The 25818-nt window shown below is 33.7% G+C and overlaps 1 protein-coding gene, 1 long non-coding RNA gene and 4 pseudogenes across 3 annotated transcripts; 3 read left to right on the forward strand and 3 right to left on the reverse strand.

Moving 5' to 3' along the window:
- Nucleotides 1-1947: 1947 nt before the first annotated feature.
- LOC145563411 (prolycopene isomerase, chloroplastic-like) lies at nt 1948-8293 on the reverse strand. Its single transcript, XM_081623858.1, has 9 exons — nt 8010-8293; nt 6813-7036; nt 6401-6511; nt 5520-5573; nt 4445-4732; nt 3563-3754; nt 3325-3483; nt 2864-3100; nt 1948-2441 (listed from the first exon to the last, which is right to left on the reverse strand). The coding sequence occupies exons 1-9, from the start codon at nt 8170-8172 to the stop codon at nt 2127-2129; spliced, it is 1743 nt and encodes a 580-aa protein (XP_081479984.1). The 5' UTR covers nt 8173-8293; the 3' UTR covers nt 1948-2126.
- Nucleotides 8294-9442: 1149 nt separating this feature from the next.
- Nucleotides 9443-11015, reverse strand: LOC145563412 (alkane hydroxylase MAH1 pseudogene; annotated as a pseudogene).
- Nucleotides 11016-16164: 5149 nt separating this feature from the next.
- On the forward strand, nt 16165-20025 carry LOC145563414 (uncharacterized). Its single transcript, XR_014094536.1, has 2 exons — nt 16165-16549; nt 19651-20025. It is a non-coding gene; the product is annotated as an uncharacterized LOC145563414 (long non-coding RNA).
- LOC145563413 (alkane hydroxylase MAH1 pseudogene) lies at nt 16543-18512 on the forward strand (annotated as a pseudogene).
- Nucleotides 20026-20756: 731 nt separating the features above from the next.
- On the forward strand, nt 20757-22316 carry LOC145564720 (putative serine/threonine-protein kinase WNK11 pseudogene; annotated as a pseudogene).
- Nucleotides 22317-22597: 281 nt separating this feature from the next.
- On the reverse strand, nt 22598-25744 carry LOC145563415 (uncharacterized protein At5g64816 pseudogene; annotated as a pseudogene). The gene is made up of 2 exons (XR_014094537.1): nt 25588-25744; nt 22598-23232 (listed from the first exon to the last, which is right to left on the reverse strand). The product of XR_014094537.1 is annotated as an uncharacterized protein At5g64816 pseudogene (transcript).
- Nucleotides 25745-25818: the final 74 nt, after the last annotated feature.

Below are 25818 nucleotides of genomic sequence, written 5' to 3' on the forward strand. Positions count from 1 at the left end.
ATATATATATATATATATATATATATATATATATATATATATATATATATATATATATATATATTTTAGAAAGAGCTACAAAGGCAAATAGTTTAGACAGAATTTGATATCAGGTTTTGAGTTTTAGCCCTTAATATTTTAACCAACTAAGCTAGATGATCATCCACAAACCAACTCATAGATAGTAGCACAAGTACTAAAGCACAAAAAAAAAAAAAAAAAAAAAAATGGTTGTTCATCCTGCCTTACAAGAGTTAAATACTCTGTAAAAATTAATAAGTTCAAATAATTAAGACAAGTTACAAAACAATAAAGACAATATGGAACAAGAAGGATATGGATTTTCATAACTTTAATAAGTCCAGATTAACTAGATTAAGGGTTTGTTCTCTTCCACTTAATTTCAGTTCAGTTCACTTCTTGATTTCCTTCTCTGATAAAATATTCATTTCAGCTCTGTTCTGTTTAGTTCAGTTCAGCTCCAATCAGTTCAATTCAGCTCAATTCAATAAATCAGAACAGACCCTAAGTTCATGAAAAATAATAAGCTAGACAAAATACTTCAAGTAAATAGTATTCAGAGAGATATTTAAATACCGAAATCAATGTATATACTTCAAGTAAATAGTATTCAGAGAGATAATTTAAATACCGAAGTCAACGTATATAGTTCAATGTTTATAGATCTACTACTTCCTCCGTTTTTATTTTATTGCACCATTATGATTTTAACACTATTCACTTATCCTTCTTTGACCATCATTTGTGATTTATCCATTAGGAAAAACATAGTCATGTGAGATATAGTTAGATTTGTCTCGAAATCTACTTTTCAAATATCAAATTTTTATAATTTTTACAAAAGTATAATTAAAGATATTAATAGCTAAACTAATGCATTGGCAAGCGTGAAATCCCTCATGATGTAATAAAAAAATAACGGAGGAAGTATTTTTTTTTGGAAGTAAATAATGTAAATATGACTGCTTATAATTGTTTAGGTTACTTTTGTGAAATTTAATTTTGCCAGTATTTTTTCAAGAAAACATATTCTACATGCAAAGTTAGAGAAAAGAACACCCTTATAATTGTGCATGTACTCGTATATTCTTAATAAATATCCTACGTGTCGAGTAGTTCAAATCAGCTTAAACAATAAGAGTAGTTCATTTTAGGTTTAAGTGCATGTTAATTTATTAATACTAGATATTTATTGAAGTCACGTGGATCAAAACTCTTCTTCATCTACCATTAATCAAGTCATCTTACAATTTTTTCTAATTTAGGGAAATTCATAATTTATTTTGGTAAGTGGCCTACTCTAAAAGAAGGTTCCAACTGATGAAAGTGTTAGTTCAAATTTCCAAATAAACAACAAAGTGAGTTGATTGTTTCAAATTCAATGTCATTGGTTTAGGCCCAACTACTACTTTAACTTAAGTCTAGCTTGTTCTCTCTTCAAGAACTCTTGCTATATTCAAGATGAAAATGAAATTGATGACAAAGTTAATTCAACAACTTTCATATTAATTTATTTCTGGTTGAAATATGAACATCGTTACCTCAAATACACATTGAGGTAAAAATCATCATATCTAAGATATGGAATTCGAATTCAAATTCTTGTTCTTTTTGTCAAGGATGGTGAATATCAAGTTATATAAGTGTAAATGTTGGTGTAGCTTATGTACTTTGTAGGTTATTTACAATTTTGAACCTCCAACATCTTATTCGGAACTAGCTTATATTTTAAGAAGTTACCATTTTGTCATAGATATATGTTCTAGTTGTATGCTATGGTACAAAATTTGACCAATGTGATACTGTAATCAATTTCAAAATTCGTTTTTGCTGTATTTTTTTATTTTTAAAATGAATGAGTTATGAGTCTTATGAATGAACTTGTTTGTGTTGCACTAGATCATTTGCTTACTATGTAGGATGAAGTTTTTCAAAAGAAGCTGATCATTTACATCTCAATTCAGAGTCTAAAAAATACTTGTAGAATTATACATTTGGTATACAGGATTTGTTAAATCAATCCAGAATGCTGAAAATTTTAGTATGCAATGAGGAATAGATTTATACACCAGCTAAAACAGTATACACGTATTCGATTAATAATATTAGATGCCAATCGCATCAAGAAGCTGAGAGTGTTGAGATACAGAAACGAGGGAATTAGCAACAATGGCTCCACTTGCAGCAACAGCAGGAACACCAATGCCTGGAAATGTAGAATCTCCACAGCAGTATAGTTGCGGAATAGAAGTTGCATGCCCAGGAAAAGTGCCTTTGCCAGCTTCAATTGCTGGACCGTACGTTCCCCTATTTCTTCGAAGAAACCTTTGATGTGTTAATGGTGTACCAATCATCTTTACTTCACATTTATCCCTGTTGAAACCTGGACCAAGTGCTCGCTCTACTGCTCTCCACATTACCTGTGTGTGTTCACAAATGATCTTTTTCATCAAGTACCAAGTAAATGTTGGAAAATTTTAAACATGACTATAACTAGGCAGTGAACACCATTTGCTTGCCTGTCAACCAAATCCGTACATACCATATCAACCTCAAAATATCAGGGTGTTATAGGATAGAGACGAGAGAGTGGCTCCATAATTTTCTTTCCGGATTGAAGAGAGGGGGGTGGGGGGAGGGGGGGGATTTGCAAACTAGTGCATGAACAAGAAAAGCAACTTATAATGGGTTGTTGGATTCTATAGTTATTCATAGCCTAGTGAGGGAAAAACAGCCAAGACAACAAAATATTTTGTGACCAGAACCAAAAAAAAAACAAACAAAAAAACAAAGAGATAGTTAGACATGCAACGAGATGAACAACGAGAATAAGGAGATTCACCTCGGCTCTTTCTGCTTTGAGTTTTTTGTATTCATCACTTCTTCGATCAAGCCCTTCCCATATTTCAAAAGGTTCTGTTCCTGGTGTGTATGCATGTAGTACATGCTTACCAGGAGGTGCCAAATCTGGACTCAAAACACTGGGAACTGATATCAAAACAACATTCTGATCTGCATCAACTCCTCTCTTCCAATCATTCACAACAATATGATGAATACCAAGGTCTTCACGGAAACCCTGAAAGCTCAAGCCTTAAGTAATGGTACAAACATTCTGTAAAAATCACGCTAAGAGACAAGTATGATGGAAGATGACAGGATCACAGGAGGAGAAAATTGCAGAAACATGCATATTCAACATAACATTATCACAAAAACTGAAGAGCAACAACGTGAACAGAATTTTGGCACAACATAAAGCCAACCAGAAATAAGCAGACTAGAAAACTGAAGATAACTCACCTCTGCATCAAAACCCAAATGAAGATGCATAAAAGATTCACATTGTGGGGTTGAATTAACTCTCTCTTGAAATGTCTTAGGTACAGATTCTTCCGGTAACAGATTCACGGTGTCCCACATTGATGCATTACTGACAACTGCCTTCTTTGCGCGTATAAACTGTGGGAGAGCAGAGTAAACATAAGATTCTACACAGCGGATGTATCTATCTGCCATCTTGTTCTCTTTATCCACTTACTTGACCACTTCTGAGTTTAACACCAACTGCTCTTCCATTTTCAACAACAATTTTCTCAACATGAGATCGAAGGGAGATCCTTCCACCAAACTTTTGAATTCCTCGAACCAAGGCCTCAACAATTGCTCCACTTCCATGTAAGGGGTACTCAAGAACACATCCTGGCTTGTACCACTCAGCAAACATGTAAATCTGCAGAATAAGAACCGATAAAGTGACTGATTATTTGTCACAACATCTTCACAATGCAAGCACTTAATTATTAAAGGATTTAAAAAGGTGAACATGCAAGCACTTAATTATCAAAGGATTATTTGTCACAACATCTTCACAATGCAAGCACTTAATTATCAAAGGACTATTTGTCACAACATCTTCACAATGCAAGCACTTAATTAACCTAAGAAGATCAATGTACTTCGTATTATACAATTCCAATGTAAAAATTGTTATAGAGTCGTGTATCTAAGACAATAAGCAATTCAGTACTCAATCTACTGGAATTAGATATCTTACTAGGCAAGTCATCTTCGACTGTAAATTAGAAACACAGGAGACTATGCTCTTTGGCACTTTGCAGACTGTAATTGCTCATTTTTTTGGTTCAGTAATTGTCTTTAAATACAAGAAAAGGCAGAATATAACTTTTCCAGTACCTTACTGAGTTAATCTCAAGTTCTCAGCACATCAAATTTGCTGTTATTCAGAAAAGTAGTACAAAGACAGATTTTTGGTCTTCATTTTTTATACTGCCAATGCAAAATTTTAAAAATGCAACCAAAATATTCAACTAACATCCATTTTATTGTGAGAAACGAGAATAATTTTATAATATTTCATGCAACTAAAGATGTGAGCTGGTCACAAAGGGGTAATAGTTACCATCTCTGCTGAGAGAATACCATTAGATTTGACACCAGCCAGAAGGAAAGCCAGAAGATCCACCCAGTTCCGTACAAAAGGATCTTTTAGTCCCAGTGAATCAACTATTTCAGAAAAAGGTCGGAGAAGCTTTGTTGCACCTAGAGCTCCTTGAGGTCCCATTGCAGCAAAAGACTTCAATAAAGAAGGAGCATATCTAGCTCCAGCAGTTGAAATGACACCCAGATCACCTCTTATAGACAAAGGAGGGAGAGCCATTGCTGCTGTAGAAAGAGGCATTATGGCATCCTGTTATAAGAAGCAGTTTGTTAAGAGGTCAATACGATTAAATCATCTATTCCCTTACTATAGACTTCCATGTCACATTACGCTACAGTTCCCCATAGCCATGAGTTATAAAAGAAGCCTGTTATAATTTTATAGATGACTTAGCAAACAGTGCTCACAAAAATTAGCATGCACCATGACTTACCAGTTCTCATTTCCCAAGCTTGTGGTAATAAGGAGCTGAGATTAGCTGAGAATGGCAAGCTCAAAATTCACAACTCAATTTGGACCCAAACAAAATGCTTACTTTAGGCCAGATTTTAAAGCTAATTATTTTTCTACTTGAAACTCTTACAAGACTTTTGCGAAATTCATGCGATTGCAAAAAGAAAATGTCCTTATAAGTTGTATATAAAAGTTGAATAATCCCTACTTTTTTTATTTAATTCACCCATTTTGACTATTTGCATGAAACAAAACTGCTATCTGTTATTTATGACTTTCATCAAAATTGAGCTCAAGTTGTTAAGGACTGTACTAGGCTTAATTAGCTCATGAAGAAGATGGGTTCATCATCACTCCTATATCAATATATGAAGCATAAAGTGATCGTTTATTATGACAGCCATAAATACCAGATAGCAGTTTTAACATGAGTGAGAACTTCTTCAGTATCAATTTACCACGATTAGTTTGGGATACAAAATATGAGAAAAATAGCATACTTCAAGACACAACAGAGAACCTTTGGATCTTGACGCCCCCCTAAATGTTCAAACATAAGAAAAGAGAGGATAGTGGTACTCACAAGAAGCTTTTTCCACTCTTGCACTGCATTGGCACTTGCATACTTCTCAAGATCCTGTAAATCTACTTTGTTGGGTTAGAACTAGAATAAGTGCACTTGATATAATTAAAGCTAAAATATAATAACACCTAAATGTCAAACAATATGTGCCAAGAGATACTTTTTAGACAATAGGATGAATGTCTAACTATCTATCTGAAGAATGGAAGTGTGGCCAAAGTCATTTGTCTACCTAGCTAACAAATAGTAATTTGCTGATTCTCCTATCTTTTCATTTCACTTTAGTTTCTTATACTCCCTCTTTTTTCATTTGATGTACCCAACTAATTTTTCTCACTTTTAGATGCTCTTCTTTAATTGTTAATATTTTTAATTCCGTATTATCAAAAATAACAAAAGGTTACTTATTGGAAACTACATATCAAGAAGATTTTAACAAGACCTGAAATGACTCTCATATATATATACTTTTTTCCTAGCATATTGGTTAGAATCTGTGGTCAAATTTTTAGCTCTTTAAACCAGACACCAGTAAATAGGTACATATTTTGTAAACTGAGGGAATACCATACTTCTTTATTGGTCAAACCAAATTAGTACAATTCTTAGGAAATAACACTACACCTTTATGAGTTAATTTGGCAGAGAAAGGCTTTGTAGATATAACTTGGCTACAATATTCATAGAGTAAGTGCACCAAACAGAGCAGATTCACTCTTCCTCCCCATAAATAACACTCGAATTTTCCGTTTCATGATATATTCTAATACCCTCCCTCACAACATAATTAAATCTATTACAGAGTACAATTTTAGAATACAAATATATTCTAATAAGAAAAGCAAGAAAATGGAAGAACACACTAGCAATTATGGAATCACCTTCAAAAATTCTGTGGGTCCAATTCGTGACAAAAAATCTGCTTCAGGTAAATAAACCATCCATGAATCATACTTTGCACAGGGTATTGTTTCACCAAGGGCATCCAACACCTGCAAGAAGGAAATTAGTAGAGTTCAAGGAAGCTATAAGATATTCTGCATATAATTTCAAAATTTTCCTTGATATGAAGGTATGTTAGTAAATATCCTTGACAAATATGTATTGCTCATTCACTTCTTGTTGTTTTAGATTAAGTATAGTTGTTACTTAATTAATCAATTTTGTGATTCACTTGGATCTATCAAGCTAGTTTCATCTTGCCAAACAGAGTATAATACTAAGATCAAGGGTCTAGAAACATTTAAACAAAACACAAGAGTAAAGTTAAAGGGACTGAAGAAAGGAGATTACTTGTGCAAGTGGATTTGCCTGAGGACCTCTTGATTGAAATCCAGAAAACAGAGAAGGTCCAGAGTCAAATTTATAGTCTTTAACTTCAAATGCATGAGCAGCACCCCCAGGTTGTTCATGACTTTCTAAAACGAGAACATCTTGCTCATATCTTGCTAAAAGTCCAGCACAACATAGTCCTCCGATGCCACTCCCAATGACTACTACATCAGCCTCAGGTCTGCCTGCAAGATGTGCAAGTAGGAAAATATTATTCAGATTGCCTCTACATTGAGTTGCAATCCTAAAGCATGTCTTTTAGAAGGAGTTCATGATTTCTTTTGTTTGAGGGTTGACACAACCCCCTCATCACAAATATAGTTGTAAACATAGGGATGAATGAAGGGAACATTTAAGGTGTTTCCAATAAAATCATTGTGCCCTTACCACGTAAGACAAGAACCAATGCAAGGAAAAGCAATGCCTATTGTTAACCCGACGGTTTGTTCCTTAGTAATGTAAGTCTTACATGAAATCTAATTGGATGCCTTCCTCGACATCCCATCACTTATATGAAAGCTAATGTGAAAATACAAGAGAAACAGAAAGGCTACCTTCTCGAGTGCCAAAAATCTTCCAACAACACTTAATGCCCAAGAATTCTAGTATAGTGGCATAGTCCATACTCCATTACTCCATAGAGCAAAGAAAAGGTTGCCTACGATGACAAACTCATTGCATATAGCTTCAATGACAACGCTTAGACCTAATTTCAGCTCTTAGGATCCAACGTACCTTTGCCAAAACCACCGTTATAGTTTACATGTTGATCATTAGGATCACCTCGGATACCAAATTGCCAGACCTAATCTGATACCAAATTACTGACAGTTTTATAGCACATTCACAATTTAACATCCCTAATTTCATGTCAATGTTTATAATTCTACTAGACAATGCACCATTTGAAAAGCAATATAATCGAAACCCTAATCCCAAATTTCCATCGAAAAAAAGGGTTACTACTTTGTAACTGGAATTAAGTTCAAATTATCAAATGAACAATAATATGAATGTAAACCATAATTTGGTCGGAATTTAATACTACAACTATAATTAACAAGTCCAATGCATAAATTATGATCAATTGAACCAAAATCAAGAAATAACAAAACGAAAATTTACGAATTGAATCAACTCAAAGAAATTGGGAAACACCTGAAATGGAAGGAGGGAGACCGTTGGTAGCAGAAGGTGGCTGACCGTTGGAAAATCGCGCCAAAATTGAAGATTTATTTGAATTTGATTGAGAATTTGGAGGGAAAAACCTAGTTGAAGATGGGAGGAATTTGGGGAGGATTGAGATACCAGTAAATGCCATTAAAACTGAAATAGTAGTATTAGCATAAATTTGCAACAGGCTGCTGAATGTTATGCAGCAAAGGTAGAAATGAGGAGGGAGAGAGAGAGAGAGAGTCTGAGATAGGAGTTTTGGCCTTTTGATTTCTATAGCTCTTATCTAACCACGTTTGCTCCCTTTGGTCTAATATTCTCAGTTGGACACGGGCCGATCCATACAAGCTCACGTATTATGTGAGCGTGTCTCGTATTTCGAGAGCCTTTTTTGAACAAGCCCTTGCGCTCTTGTTAGGCTCTTGGAATCACATCCAATAGTAAATTGGTTATCTTTAATGGAGTTAAGAAAAGAATCGTGTTGTGTTGGGCTCGTGTCGTATTACTTGTATCAACAAACCCTTAATTGTCATAAATAAGCCGGCTGGCATGCAGGTTGGTCTATCTTATTTATGTCAGAATTAAAAAGAATTTCGATGTCATAACTCACTAGTGTACCTCTTATTCCGAGTTGGATAATTTTTGTGTCGTGTCTAATCGACCCTCGTGTCGGCTTGACCCATGCCCAACTCTAATTTATTTCTTTTATTTAGTTGACCATATTAATTTCTTTTGATTTTAGAATAACTAACATGGTTTTTTCACCATATATATATTTACCATCACACAAATTTGACCTTATAGTAATTATAATATTATAATATATGTGAAATATTTAAAATATAATCGATTTCCAAACTTCCAATAATGTACACTTATAAAAAGCTCGTGGACTTGATAATAAAATGGCCGCACTTATGTAATATGCAGTGTTTGTGACATCATATCAGAAATTACCTTATTATGAATTTTTAGAGTATGATATGCAGCCTTTAATGCAACGTAAAATATATTTTATCGATCAAGTAAGATATGTAGGTATTCCGATTGATTAGAGATTTGTGACAATATCACGTATTAATGGGTATAATATATATTTAATTTTAAATTTCAGCTCTTTTAAGGTATGTAGTCTTGAGAATTATATAGTGTTAAAAATTAAAATTCTAATTTTAAAGATTATAAAATTGTTGTATGGTTGAGACATTTAGATACATATATAAAATGTCAAGGATAATGCTATAATAAGGAAGAAAGTAGCACACGATTTGTGATACCACACAATTTGTGAATTGTGATACCACATAAAACGCAATAAATTCTACATACAATAAGACAATGTAGTAGTGCTGGTGCAACTTCTCATCAATTAGCTTGTTGAATTACAAACGTAACTTTATTCAAGCACAACCACAAAATAGGCTCACTCAAAAATCATTAACAACGGAAACTATACAATTATTCATTGATTGGGTTTATTAATCACTGAGAACGAAGTACCTTAACCTTAAACCCATACTTCATGTGAAGAATTATAGAGAGATTAGGAACAACAAGATGTTCTTTTACCGGTACAATGTCATAGTTTTGGATTATAGTAGCCGCGATAATCTTCATTTGTGTGAAGGCCATTTCTTTCCCTAGGCAAGTTCTTGGCCCGGCGTTGAAGGCTAAAAACTTGTACGATGGCTCATGTCTAACCTTCCCTTGTTCCGTTATCCATCTCTCCGGCTTAAACTCGTAACAATCGTCTCCCCATATAGATTTCATCCTTCCCATCGCGTACATGTTGAATATAATTTCCATGTTCGGATTCACATGGTGACCGCTAGGCAATATGTCCGGCTCAAGAGGGGACTTGGCCTCGAACACTACTGGAGGGTATAATCGTAAAGTTTCACATAATGCGCTATGAAGATACACTAACTTGCCACTCACCTCTTTAAAGTTTGTCCTATTTATTAGTACACCATCTAATTCTTTTTTAATCTTAGAAACAACACGTGGGTGCTGTGAAAGGAGGTAAAAGAACCAAGTTAACGTGGCACTAGTTGTGTCACGTCCAGCTACAAAAAAGTTCAAAATTGTATCTCTTAAGAATTTATCGTCTTGATTACCAAGTGGAGTCTTGTGATTCTCATCCTGTTTAATATATAACGTTAATAGATCGTTACTCACCTCATTATTGTCTTCCTTTTGCTTGGAAAATTGCTCCTTACTCAATTCTTCTCTTTTAATAGCTATACATTTATAGATGAAATCATCAAGGGTCTTCCAAGCCTTCCTATGCTTCTTCTCTTCTCCAACATCCAACCACCTTAAGAACTTCCAAACACAAGATGGCACAACATGGCGATAGAAAATCACTTCCTCAACATCGTCCAAGGCCTTCGAGGATGGAACCCTAGGCAAATCGACGGATAGAGACCTTGGATCATGGTCCATAATAATGGTGCATATTGTATCGAACGTGAACCTTGAAAACAAATCTTGCAAATCGACCTCCATAGAACACTCGGACACATGATCAAGGACCGGGATAAGTCCATTTTCCAACTTATCCCATGTTTTCTTGACCAAAAAATGATGGAACTTTGGATGACCAAGGAAAGAATGAGCCATTTTTCGATGATATTGCCAAATTATAAAATCCGTGTTAAAAATTCCATCTCCTAACACATCAAGAATTGCATTTAACTTAGGACCCTTGGGATAATTCCCAAAGTTCTTGCTCATAATATAGTGAACGTTGACCGGGTCAACGGTAGCGAGCAAGTACATGTTGGTGAACCAAGGACCCTTAAGAAAAAAGGTCAATTGAGATATTAGCATGATCTCAATGAAATAATCATGAATTCGATGTACGTTTATAAGGAGTGCCGGAAGCATCCCAACTATAGGCCAATTCGTCGGGAGCCCGATATTGTTTCGATAGAGGTAGCCAAAGAGAAGCATGGAGAGGAGTACTAGAAAGATTTCAAGGTACTCCATTGTTGGCAAAAAGGAGTAATATTATGATCTTAAGCTAGAAAAGATGAGAAAAATATGGTGTATTGTTTTCTAGGAGAATTATTAATGTTTTTGTTTATTATGTATATGGATGGACTATAGTGATGGCCCCTTTATATAGAAAGGAGTTAAAGAACATTATTGATATAAAATTGTAGAGAAAGATAATGAATTATGGATGCAACCCTAATTAGGAAATCTTTGTGCAAGATGTAAATTAAAGAGAAGATATACGGTGTACAAAAGATCAAATATGGAAAAAATTTTGTCCTTAACACACATTTTTTAGACACGTAAGGGCATTATGAAATGGAGGAAAAATAGATTTTGATAAGAATTAATAAGTTTTGAGATATTCAGATTGAAAAGTGACATAAGTTTAGCTTAGATTAGAGTTAACAAGGGTTATCAAAATTTAATATACAGCTAATAAGTTTAATAGCTAAAAAAAGCTCATATGTCATGTCAATTAAGATAAAATCAAATAAGTTTCACAAGTTTAGATTTAGCAAAAAAATAGGTGAAAAGAACACACTTTAAGGATAATTTGGTAGGATTAGATGGGTGGAAATAATGTACAGTTAATAAAGGTTTCAATTTTATTTATTTTTTAATATGTGATCCATCCACATTTCAAATATCGAAATGGTAAGTATTAGAGATATCATCAATATATCTCTTGGTATCAAATATTATTGTGCTAGTATCTTCGACATTATTTTTTGTAATCATGCACTAATGTTTACGCTTTGATCTATGTACTTAGAACAGCTTTTCCATCGCATGCATCTAATCAAACTGAAACTTTACCATATGGAGTATTTTATTTTCAATACGTGATGACACTTTTTTTTTTTTTTTTTTTTAATAGTCAACATGTGAAGTAACTTTTGTATACATCTAGTGTAATAGTAATTTACTGTACACTAATTACTATACACTGAGGTCACTTTTATCAAATTTAGGATAACTTTTACAATTTTTTGGGTAACTTTTATCAATGAATCACAAATACTTTGTAATTTTTATTTATGTCAGGGTAAATTTTATTCATATTAGGATAATTTTTGCTCATTTTAGGGTAACATTGTAACGGATATACAATATTTTATTGTAAATCCATTTATTTAAAAGTTTGTCCAGCATGTGACACTTAATTTGGGACAAACGAATATAAATGAAAAAAAATAAAAAAAATCGGATACATCTATTAATTTGGAAAGGATATTATTGGAATTGAGAATTAAACAGAGGAATTGAGAATTACAATGTTATTATTGGATTTCATGTTTAAAAATTAACACTTTTCCTTATAAAAATAAAAACCCACTTTGCAGCCTATTTGATTTCTATACACACTTAAACTTGGAAAGGATATTGAATAGTATGCCCTTTCTTTGCCCATTAATTAATTTGTCGTCCTGTTTTCTGCATGCTATTAAGTAATAAGTTGGATAGACTACGACGACATAGCGTTAGAAGCTTAGAACACTCTGGAATTCTGGATGATATGATACAATACCAAACTTTGCTATCCAATTATACAGTTGTATATTGATGTCCCTATCAATTCAATATACTACGTATGAGATAGGAGGTTGGAGTAGCTACTACTTCTCTAACTTTCAGACGTGAGGTTAGGGGTCGAATTTCACCAAACTTATTGTAAGAGATATTTCTCTTAAATTTTCACCTGTTAGGATGGACCTTCTCAATATACCACCTATAAATTAGGGCATATATATATATCCTATGATTTAAATATGGGTAATATAAACAAATAATTAGCAATGTCAATGAGACGGTACGGGGTGGATGTTGGCCTTTCTATCCCCAACACATAATTTCATCCCCATCCATGGGTCCAAACTCCATCCCCATTCTTACCACGGCGGATACAACTCCACAACCATTCTTGCCCCACGTCTCACTTAAATATTAACAACCCACCTTATCCCTTTCTTCTCCGCCCAAGACCCACGTCACATACTAGATTACTGATAGAGTGATAGTGTATATTAAAAATTCCTCTCATAATCCATCAAAAATCCTTCGTTTTCATCACTAACACATTAAACGCAACTATTTTAATTTTGCTTAATGTTTCTTCCGTAAGGATGTCATGATAGCAAAAGTTGTGTCACTAATTAAGGGTAATCATCCATTGTGCACTATCAATTTCCTTTGTACAATATCAATAAATTGGTAGTGCACTCCATCACCTACGATAGATGGAGACGACGTACTCACTATAATTCCCAATTTGGGGTGTTGTAGTTGACTAGTTGTGGAGTACATACTATGGACATTAATGGCAATTAAAATTGTAGGGACGAGGACAAGAAGTAACTATAAGTACAATAGATGCTCATGTGGGTGGTAATTGATATTTGGTAGTATGAACAAAAATATGAGATTATTGAGATAAGATTGTTAGAAGTTGATGTTTTAACTGTGAATAACCTGTTTGTCTGTATAGCACAAAACAAAATATACTATATATAATGGTATTACACACCCCCTCTGTTTTATAAAAATCATAACACTTGGACTGACACACTTGTCAATGCATATATAACTTTGACCATTACGTCTACTAAACAGTAAAAGAAAAAAAAAAAAATACTCCTCGTACTTAATTGGATATATGCAAAATTAACTTTGCATGGGGTTACCATACCTTGTTGCTTTATGCTACAATTCACAAGTCGAAAAAGCCACTTATTTCCTTGCAAGATTGTCTAAATAATAAAATGGCGACACTATGAAAATATACTGATTGAGTACGTAAAATTGCAAAATAACTCAATTTCAATATAAGTACAATCTATTAAAATGTGATTCATGCTTGATTGCTAGGCGAAATGCATGTGAAATGTCTATCTAAAAGGCTTAAAGAGCAAAAATTTGGAGACATACTATTTAAGAGGTTTGGTGTTTATTTTTTAAGAAATTTTGGAGGTCCCTAAAATCACATTTTCAAAGCTCCTTCAAGATGGCCTAGCTTATTTGTGCAATGGCACATGCCGTGTCGACATCGTTGTCTATCAGCTTCAGTGAAAACAAACAATAATGAAGATGATATTTAATCAAATGAATTGTGATTTGTGACATGAATGGAATTATTATCTTCAACTTTTGTGTTATGTGTCAATTGTACTGTGCTAAGATGAAATCGACATGGAACGGCAACTATTAATTAGGAGTTTGAAAAAGAGGCGGAAGTGCCATTATAATTAAACTAGATGATTCCCGAGCCATGCTCAGTTTTCATCTAGCTCTATGATTCATCCATACAAACGATTTAAAAAAATCAAAAACTCATTATTATACCAATATGCAAGAAATCATAGAAAGAAAAACACTTATTATGTTATCAAATTGTTCAAACATGTTCATTAAAATCCAAAAAAAAAAAAAAAAAAAAATTAGTTTCATGTATAGTCGTTCCAATGTTCCATATGACATTAATAACGAGAATACTAAGACATATATATTTCTATAATAAAATAATACAGGGTAGGTCATCTCTACTCTCAACAATAAAATAGTCCACATAAATCAAGTTTAATTTTTGCCCTTTAACAAATTTCCAACATATTGTTTTACAAATTTATGGCTATCCTCAAAAGGTCAAGCTCGATCGATGAGTACATTTAACTGATATGAACGAATTTATTCAGAGATTATATATCTCCATGAAAGCAAACCTTTAAAAGGTGACTACATACGATAATTTCCACACAAAGTAATTGCAGACCCTCAAAGGCACTAGATTTGTCATGGCTTATATTTGCGTATCGGGCATGGAAGGCTTCGTGAGATCCATATATGTTATGCTTACCAAATAAGTATACGGAAAGTTTAGGATCATTTGCTCTCAAGGAGAGGCTTAAATTACGGATGCAGCATGGGTGTCCTGGCCTCATCCAGTCCAAATCCCTTTGTCCTTATTGTAAGAATAAGGCCAAGTATCGTAATTATATAGTTTGGAAGTGTAGGGTTTTGGATAAAAAGTCCAAAATAACACACCTACATATTGTCAATTACATCTTATCAAATATATCATGAGTAGTGACTACACTTTATGACTAAATAGTATGTACTCCGTACCATTTATAACCATAACCATGTAATATAATTTCATAAATAAGAATGTTATTTTTCGACTTTGAACGATGATTACTCTATTCCCTTAAGGTCTAATCCTCAAATTGTACATGTTTCACTATGAATAAGTTTTTAAAAAGAAAAAAAAAAAAAAAAAAGAACCATTAGATAACGATGTACATTATATACAATGAATAATTTCCTATGGTACTATGGCAATTAGTGTACTATCATGGCTCCAATAACTAGCTTAAACTGCACACGCAACTACACAAGTATTGGACTACAACTCAATAAATGTGAATTCAGGGTCGTTAGTTTTACAAAGAAGGATCATATACATTACATTCATATATGCATCTTTAAGATTATGCAAACAAAAATTACAATGTGTTTTTAAGGTACTCCCGATTTATTCTAATTTAATCCGCTGTGTAATAAGCTTTTTTATAGAGTTTAATGCTATAAGTTGTAGGGGCACATTATCATCCACTGTGTTAACTTAGTTTTAATCTGCTATTTTAATTTAATCATCGTAGAGTTTAGTGAGGAAATGTGTGTGAGTCCCTATGATATTATTACTTCCTTTGTCCCTTTAGTTATATTAAAATTTTATAGGGATTAATCTTAACTAACTCGAAAATGTACAATAGATTTGAGTTTCCTTAGAGTCAATAGAGGATTTTTGTGGGTAACTTTAAAATGAAGCTCTTCTTAAAGAAACTAGTTGGCTTCCACAAAATAATAAGGATATTATCTACTACGGTTGATAATAATAAATTTTACGCAAACAATATAACGCAACTAGCTTCTACATTGATTGACGTCTAGCTATGTCGTTGTTCGTTGTAATAATGTAGTAACTTCAACGTTGAATATTCTTGGATTTGCATCACAATTTGCATACAATATATATATATATATATATATATATATATATATATATATATATATATATATATATATATATATATATATATATATATATATATATATATATTATTGAATTTGCATTATTACATCTTGCATATTAGTACTCCATCCGTCCCATTATATATTAATACGAAAATGACTGGGAAGAAAAAGAGGATGAAGACATTTTATTTTATTTTATTTTTGGTGAGAAAGAGGGCCAAGCCCAGAACAAGAAAAAGAAAACAACTATAAAAGAAAAACAAGAAACAGCAAAAAAGAAACTAAACAAAGAAAATAAAATGAAACAACTACACTAGGCAAGCAGCCATCTAACGAAGACTACTCCTAGCAGGAACCATACGAGGTCTTGTAGCTCCACCCAAGTCCTCCAATAAAACAGCCTCAAGATCCTTCGGGATCGCCGAGAAGATAGTGAGAGGTTGAGACGATTCTACCCCCAAAATTGGCTAGCCAATCGGCAGGTCGATGAGGTACAACATTTCTATATATGCTCTAACTAACTTTGTACGACAATCGAAAGAAAGCTTTAATAACATCCCAAATTCCATAAAGTTCTAAAATACTTTTCAAAGGCTTGAAAATTCTTGGTCTATAAATTTTTAAAGATTTTATTTTTATTTGTTTAATTATTTTTTTATTATTGATTTTTTTTTAATATAGAATGAATAAGCATAATATATACGAGTACTACAACAATATTATTTCTAGGAAATTCAAATACTTTGCTTAAAAAAATGGAGTTTCTTGTTATCTTCATGATGTTTGTGTCCTTTTTCTTCCTTTGCTACCTTTTTCGCAACAAAAACGGCATTCCTACTAATTGGCCTATAGTAGGGATGTTGTTTGCACTACTAGTAAACGTTCATCAAGTTCACGATTGGCTAACTGAATTGTTAGAGAAATTAGATATGAATTTCCTCTTTAAAGGTCCTTGGTTAGCCAACATGAAGATGTTTATCACACTTGATCCTTCAAATGTGCACTACATTATGAGCAAGAACTTTACAAATTATCCTAAGGGAACCAAGTTTAATGAAATGTTCGACGTTTTTGGGAATGGCATCTTCAATGTAGACTCCGATTTATGGAAGTTCCATAGGAAAATGGCGCATACTTTCATTGGCCACCCTAAGTTTCATCAGTTTTTGCAAGATAGGGTTTGGGAGAAGGTAGAGAAAGGTCTAATTCCGGTCCTTGATCATGTGTCGAAACAAGGGTTAGTAATTGATTTACAAGATTTGTTTTATAGATTTTCGCTTGATACTATTTGTACTCTAGTTACGGGGTGTGATTTAGGATCTTTGTCTATCGATTGGCCTAATGTTCCATTTGCAAACGCGTTAGATGATGCTGAGGAGGTAATCTTGTATCGACACTTTGTTCCTATGAGTGTATGGAAGTTCTTTAGGTGGCTTGGGGTAGGAAATGAAAAGAAGTACAAAAAAGCTTGGGAAATACTAGATGATTTCGTCTATAAATGCATTGCTAAAAAAAGAGAAGAGAAAAAACAAGAATCAATGAAGCCTCAAGTAGTTGGTGTTGATTTATTGACATTATACATGGATGAAAGCCAAAGTATAAATGTTACAAGTGCTAGTGACAAGTTTTTAAGAGACACTATATTAAGTTTTTTCATAGCAGGACGAGACACAACTAGTACTGCTTTATCATGGTTCTTTTATCTACTCTCTAAGAACCCGCGAGTAGAATCCAAGATCCGAGATGAATTAAGCACAATGGAGACGGTCCATGATTACCACAAGTTAGTTTATGTTCATGGTGCATTATGTGAGGCCTTAAGATTGTACCCTCCTGTGGCTTTTGAGCAAAAGGCCTCAATTGAGTCGGATGTACTTCCAAGCGGCCACCAAGTTGATCCGAATATGCAAATTATATTCAACATGTACGCGATGGGAAGGATGAAGGCGATATGGGGAGATGATTGTTGCGAGTTTAAGCCAGAGAGATGGATATCTGAACGAGGGAACATTCGACATGAACCATCCTACAAGTTCTTAGCCTTTAATGCTGGGCCAAGAACTTGCCTAGGAAAAAACATGTCTTTCTTCCAAATGAAGGCCGTTGTTGCTACAATACTTAGAAACTACACGTTCCAAGCAGTCGAAGTTCATCAAGTTGTTCCCGATATCTCTTTGATTCTTCGTATGAAGCATGGATTCATGGTTAAGGTTTATCGTTCTACATAAGGAAAACACCTTATTATTAGGTGTATGTATGATTTCTCTTAATTACATGTTGTATTAGTCGTCTTACTGTGCTTTAGGTGTATGTTTAGATCATTATTATGATGATTTCCTTAAATAATTGGTGTTTGTAAGATAAGGTAAGGTATGTTGAGTTGCTTTTATGTGTGTGGCTTTGTTATTCATGTAGTCTTATGCCTAGCTAGGTGTTTACGCATTTGCGTGCTAGAGATGTGGATTTATGATTAGAGAACTCTCGTTCATTTATGTATAAAATGTTTTATCAGTGTTAAATGGTATACTTGATACAAGTAAGACGAGCTAAATAATAGTAAATAAAAAATTATTAAAAGTTATAGTGTCTAATTGAAAGTAAATGAACTTTTGTTTACATCCTTATTTTTCTTTTTTTTTAAAAAAAAAGAAAAAAAAAAAAAGCAAACTTTTGTTTACATCCATTCGCCTTAAAAGACAAACTACATTTAAGCCAAGGATACCACGTACAACTAACACAAAAATATGATCCGATCATATCTAAGATCTACAAAGAATAAATCAAAGTACTAAGCAATTTTTTAGTTGCCTTATGAAAAACAATGAATAAAATTCAAATTACTTCTGTTTTTGTTTTACTATTACTTTCTCATCCTATTACTTTCTCAATAGCGTTTGACGTTTCTGAAGGAAATGGTGGAAATTCTATTGTAACATCTCTTCTTAGTTCTTGGGATAAGGTTAAATACCTTTTGCAGGAGGTGCAAAAGAAATATTTACCTCCCAATTTGGAGTAAGTTCTTTTTGTTTTTATTTGAATTAATCACAATAAAAATATAATAGGAGTAAATTGTCAAATGCAGAATTTTTTGTTTAAATTTACATTTTTGATGTTCTTGGTTGAGATTTTACTTGTATGTTTATGTGCATGCAACAATTTTGGATCAAACAAAAATAAATTAAGTTTTCATCAACACTAGCTTGTTCAATTAATAAATTACATATTAGGTATTTTTGGCGATACAAGATGGTCTAGTAACAAAATTTATATTGTGTTTAATGCGTCTCATAAACACACACAAACTTTCTATCTCAAATACTTGTTTAAGGATTATTTTCTCATCATTTCAATGAAGAAATTTAACTAATAACATACTTTGCACACACGTGATATTTTTATTTTTTAAAAATATGAGTAGGTGCATATCAAATTCTTGGATGAATATAGGAAATTTCACTAGGAAACACTATAAAACAATATCAAATTTCACACGTGATATCAAAACATATAATCGATCAATTTTTTTTTTACTATTATCTTAACAAATAGGATGGACTAATTAATACATTATTGATATTATGTTGTTAATTAGTTTCAGGATCCAAGAGAAAGATGGAGCTGATGAATTTGAAAGCCACGATTCGAGCAAACGAATAAGAACGGCAGCAAAGAAGAGTTTCGAAGAAGGGGAGGCAACACTGGAAAAAACAGCTGAATCCGCAGCCACGGTAATGGATCATGCAGTGCATAAGGCAAAGGATAAGGTGGAACACAAATTTTCTCATCATAGACATGGAAGAGAAGCTGATGATGAACTATAAATTCATAATCAATTTAATTTAATTTAATTAATTGGCTAGCTATAATCTTATTAATTTCTTTTCCATGCAATATTTTTACCATAACATTATGTATGTAACACCAAGAATTTCACATTTCCACTAATATTACGTACTCCATTGGTGAATTAAGCTTCCACAATTTAACAATTATAATTTTATCATTGTGCATTAATGTTGCAATTACTACTAAAACAAATAAATAAATTATAATTTCTTATCCAAATATACGTTTTTACTAGAGATATATAGGCTTAACTAGATTAGATTAGATTTTTTAATTTCATTTTATTTAAAAAAAATCAAAATTTGGAATCTTTCTTGGATACATTCTGTTATACTTGAAACTATATCCTTTATATTTTGAAAAAGTTCTACCCTAATTTTATATCCATAATATTTTCCTAGTTTGTTATACACAATATAATTTATCTTCTGAATTCGGATATAATTTATCTTTTCTAAAACAAAAAATATCCGAAAAAAAAAATCCAAATCTTTTTCAGTTACTCTCTAGGAAACATAAACCAAGATTATCTTGGATTGTAAGTCAAGGTTAAAAACCTAATAATCTACTCCTTTATAAACTAAGATCCAAAGCTAACTTTCTCTTGGAAAAACTTAATTGCTCTTCTAAACCAAATAATCCTAAATTTTCTCTTTGAAACACAAATTTCATTACCCTTTACCTTCATGGATTTCAAACCCACAAAAAACCAATCAGATTCATCCAAAATCACCCGTTTCAAGCCATTGTCTTCTGCTTTCTTCCCTGTTCATTGATAAACAGCTGATCATTGTTTGATACATTCTTTAAAAGAACTCAAGAAAGAATTAATTTTGTTAGTTCAATCAAATCATGGGTTCGAGTTCAGGGGTAGACAATGTCGATGAGCTTGAGGTCGAGGATGAGGGTGTTGAGACGGATTCGACAGGGCGGTATGTAAGGTTCAATGAGTTGTTGGGAGAAGGGGTGTTCAAGAAGGATTACAAGGGGTTTGATGAGTTGAAAGGAATAGAGATTACTTGGAGTAAAGTTGAGTTATCGGAGAACGTATTCGACTCAGAGGAATGTCAGAGGAATGTGAGTGCAGAAGTTAAGCTGTTGAAGTCTTTGAAGCATGAAAACATCACGAGGTGTTACCATTCGTGGGTCGATAGCGAAACGAAGACAGTTAACATAATTACTGAATTGTCTACCTCTGGAACTATGAGTCAGTATCGCAAGAAACATAATCTTGTTGATAAGAAGGCTATAAAGAATTGGGCTAGACAGATTCTGAAAGGGTTAGATTACCTGCACTGTCAGAATCCTCCAATTATTCACGGAGATCTTAACTGTGATAACATCTTTGTGAACGGATATTCTGGCAAGGTTAGAATCGGAGATGTTGGACTTGCGGCGATGCTTCAAGAAGGCGCTACAGTTCGCGCTGTTGGTGGTAAGTCTGAGTTCATGGCACCAGAGCTTTTCGGAGAGGAGTATGATCACCTGGTGGATATCTATTCTTTTGGGATGTGTTTGTTGCAGATGGTTACCCGGGAATTGCCGTATACTGAGTGCAGTAACTCAGATCAGGTTTATAAGAAGGTGAGATCTGGAATCAAGCCTGCTATTCTAAGCAGAGTGACAGACCTGCAGTTAAAGCTTTTCATAGAAAAGTGTTTGGGTCCTGCATCAGAGAGACCGTCAGCAATCGACCTTCTGAATGACCCGTTTCTTGCACTGGTGAATGATTCTGGATTGTCTGCAGCATCTAGAACTCCGAGTCAATCAGAATCTGCGCGTTCATCTTCTGTAGTAACATGGGATCAAGTGCCTAGTCCACCTGATTCATCATCTTATAAATCATGTGATCAAGTGGCTAGCTCACCTGTTGTTTCTCTTGTTGGCCCATTGACGGCTGTTGTCAGTGAGAATATCGAGTGCAAGTTAGAAGGGCAGCTGATCAAGGAGATCGACTACATATCAATGGTTCTTCGGATTGGTGACAAGAGAGGTCATGCTCAAAAGATCGAGTTTGTGTTCTCTATAAAAAAGGATACAGTTCACTTGGTTATGCAAGAGATGATGAAGGAGCTCCAGTTGTCAGTCAGAGAAGCAGTCCTTGTAACTGAGCTTATGGAAAATCTGGTTAGGAAACTTCTAAACCCGGAGGCAGAATCTTCAACATCAGAAAATAATGTCAGCAAACCCAACGAGCCTGCAAAACCGCCTAGTGACACGAACCAGGACGCCCAATTAATTGCATCCAAGAAACTAAGTGAACATGATCAAGCTGGTGAATCACGGCTAGCTAATTCAACTGGTCAAGACAAACAAGTTACAGATAGTAGAGAAGGCAACAAAAAAGTGGTAGCCAAGACAAGTTCGAGATCGTTGAAGAAGCTATTATTCTTTTGTGGGAACAAATTTTAGATTTAGATTGAAATTTTTCAGTGTAGTAGCAGTTCTTGTTAGTTGCAACACAAGTTATGTACACTTCACCAATTAAGTAATATGATTCAAATTTAATCAAAGCCTGTTATGACTATTATTTTTTTTTTTAAAAGTATTTTTTTGAGGTATCTTATCATGATACTCTTATTAAAGAAGTTATTAAATTATTGAAAAGAAATCAATTTGTACCAATATTGCTGAACAGTAAATTACTAATTAGCCATAGTCTTCTTGCCTTATATCAATTGCCAACTAATTCTGCAGATAAGCAATTTTAACAGAGAATAGATTATCTATAAAATCATTCAAAAAATTAAGCAAAAAGTGCAAACTTGATTAAGCAGTAAGCTAAATATTTTTCAAATATTAACAGCAATTCCTGCTTCTACCAATTTCAGCACACTCAACAACCACCTTAACCTTTCAGAAACAAAATCCAATGGTTCCTACGTCCTAGGATGAACGAGATGCAGAAAGTTTAAGACATTCACTTTGACATCTTCGAAGACAAACATCATTCCAGTTTGGAACATGATGCTGGTTGACACAAACAGTTCGTGCACAAGCATCAGTGCATGCATCAAGTTCTGAGACTCCACAGACGGTGACACAGGTATCAGGGATTGGATCCTTAGAGAAAGCACCAACCTTCTTCAACATGCGTTTTGAGGTGCAAACCCTTTCACAAACGAATATGTCATCTGAGCTCTTTTCCCGGCCCCTGGCACTCTTAATCCTCTGCTCCTCATCCCGCTTTCTCTTAATTCTCCAGGCTTGCCCTGCAACAACAGCTGGAATAGCAGCACCCAAAAGGGACCACCAAACTTCCACCATGGTATTGCTATAATCGAGCTTTTTCTGCGTTTATTTCTCAATTCTTGCACTAGTCTTTAAGCTGCATTTCACAGAAGAAAAACATTAGCAACAAATAACCAATCAAGTTCAGAATTTTGGTCACAATGATAAGAGAAATCTTCATAGATCATGCACAAAAAAGTTGGACCAAAAACATTCATACAGCAGGGCATCATCATTACTTCAAGAAAAATATAAGATATTAAAGCAGTGATCAAACGGAGTCTTTGAAAGAACAGTAGTATGACACAATTGCTTGACAAGTATCTTTGTAGTGCTTGCAAAAACAACAAACCAAATAAAGTATGGCTTTACATATCACAAATATTCTTTTTTCAACAATAACCCATTCACCTATAACTATTGATAATTTGACAGTCCAAACAATTTTCTCCAAAACTGGCTGTAGTTAGAGAGTAGAAAAGCAACCTATACAATAACTCCAATACTCCCTCAACTCCTCAAGGCAATCAAGTAAATCAATCTACACAAATTTAATACATCAGGATTAAGAATAAAATTTAAGATGAATGAACAAGTAACAGCAAATCCAGCATGAATCATTAACCTATCAATATCAATTTTTGAAACAAAAATATAAGATCCAACAAAAAACCAATCAAGTGTGGATGCGTTATGCTACATGTAGCAAATTTCCCAGAAATTATAATCACACAGCAATGCCATTTCAGCCTTTTGGGCATACCACTCACCAACTGCACCATATGACTTAAAAAGAGTTAAAACCATAACCACTAACATCAATAAACACACTCTACAATTATCTATGTGAAAATAAGCAATATTAATAAAAGCAATCACAAGAACTCAGTCTCGAATTTCACCCAGTAATCCAGTAGATCAATACAGAACCTGTGCAACCATGACATAAATATAATTTACCCTAACATCCCCAAAGTGCCTTGCACTTGAGACAAAGATTCCAATCATACCCTTGACTGAAAAGGCATTCTTAACATGCTATCCTATGACTAAAAACAGAAGCATAGTGAATTGTAGATAACAACTAATTTAGTTCAAAGTAACCCTACACTGAAAATTGCCCACAGGTTGCTCCTTCAATTAATTTGACTTGAAAATGATGAAAACTTCAGAAGGAGCACCAGTGAAATTTTAAATATCAGTCATTCAGTGGTTTGGCAATTCTGCAGTTCCCCTTAATAATAACAAAAGAACAAACATTATATAATTCAATGATTGTACCAGAATATGCCAACCGCAACTCAAATCTATACTTAGATTCAGAAATCTTCTCACAACACTTGCAAAAGAACACATTTCAAGAGCATGACTGATCTCATGTTCTGCCACAAAATTACACACTGTATTCATCAATTCAGGATCCTATATCACTAAATTACTACAGAAATTCAACAAATATTTCCCTGTAATACCTGTAATAGGCTAGAGAGTAGTGATCAGTAATATCCAAAATTCCTCCAACCAAAATCAACTGTCGGCTATTCACTCAAACAATTCACCAAAGTTTAAACCCAATATTTACCCTAAAGCCGCAAAAAACTGAACAAAACTTGGGTTGTGAGACATCTATAAATCAACAACTCCCAGCCTCTGAGACTCTGCACCCATTTTGTATTTGCTAAGGAATTATTTCAGTATTGGAGTCATCATTTAATTTGCTGCCAAAAGAAAAATTTCTAATACAAAGTCCTAGGAAAGCCATCACCTTATCCATGTAAATTCAAAACCATACAATGGTTTCAAACTTTCAATAATATCCTATGCATAAAGAACACTACATTGATACTATAAATTCAGCACAATAAGATATCACAATGTCATCGGTAAAATTTGACGGCATCTTCATAAGACCTTTGGCTAAAGTTTCTCATTGATCACAAACCATGAACTTTATATTATACAGAGTAATTAAAGTAAATCAATTCTAAATTAAGTTTTCTAATGCATAAAACCTTATAAAAGAATAAGGCCATATTACCACCAAAATTCTTCAACAACTTAAAAATCAACTAACAGAGGCAAATTTATTCGATAAAACTTCAAAAAATCAAGGTTACATCAATGGCATTAAACTCAATTATGCTTATAAAATCAAATGCACTGTTCTATCTTCAATTTATCAAACAAGGAAAATTGAAAGTGATTCCCAGCCTCCATTATCATACAATAAAACGCTGCAATTTCGAAGAATCACCCAAATTGAGGAAACCTAATTACACAAGCACCTAACAACCTTCTTCTTCCTCGGAAAAATACAATAGAAATTAAAGCCAAATTCCAGAAATTCATATCAAAGAATTTAAACCCTAGAAATTCATATAGAAATTCGCAAACAGCGTTGTAATTCAGCTTGAATTGGAAGAGGATAAGGAGATAGAAGAGAGAGATATACCAGGGGAAGAACAAAATGATGGTATTAGCGGCGGAGGAGGAGATATCGCCGGAAATGTTTGCAGACGACGGCGATGGCGGCGGCGGGGAAGGCCGTTGGTGGAGGAGGAGGAGAGAGAGTGTTGTTAGTGGAAATGGAAGCGGCGTTTAAATTTTTGAGTCACTATAAAAGATACCGAGTTATATTTTATATACTATCCCAAGATGGTATTATATGTAATTTTGGGGTGTT

The sequence above is a fragment of the Chenopodium album genome, chromosome 10, assembly GCF_948465745.1.
Source record: "Chenopodium album chromosome 10, dcCheAlbu1.1, whole genome shotgun sequence".
Lineage (NCBI taxonomy): Eukaryota > Viridiplantae > Streptophyta > Magnoliopsida > Caryophyllales > Amaranthaceae > Chenopodium > Chenopodium album.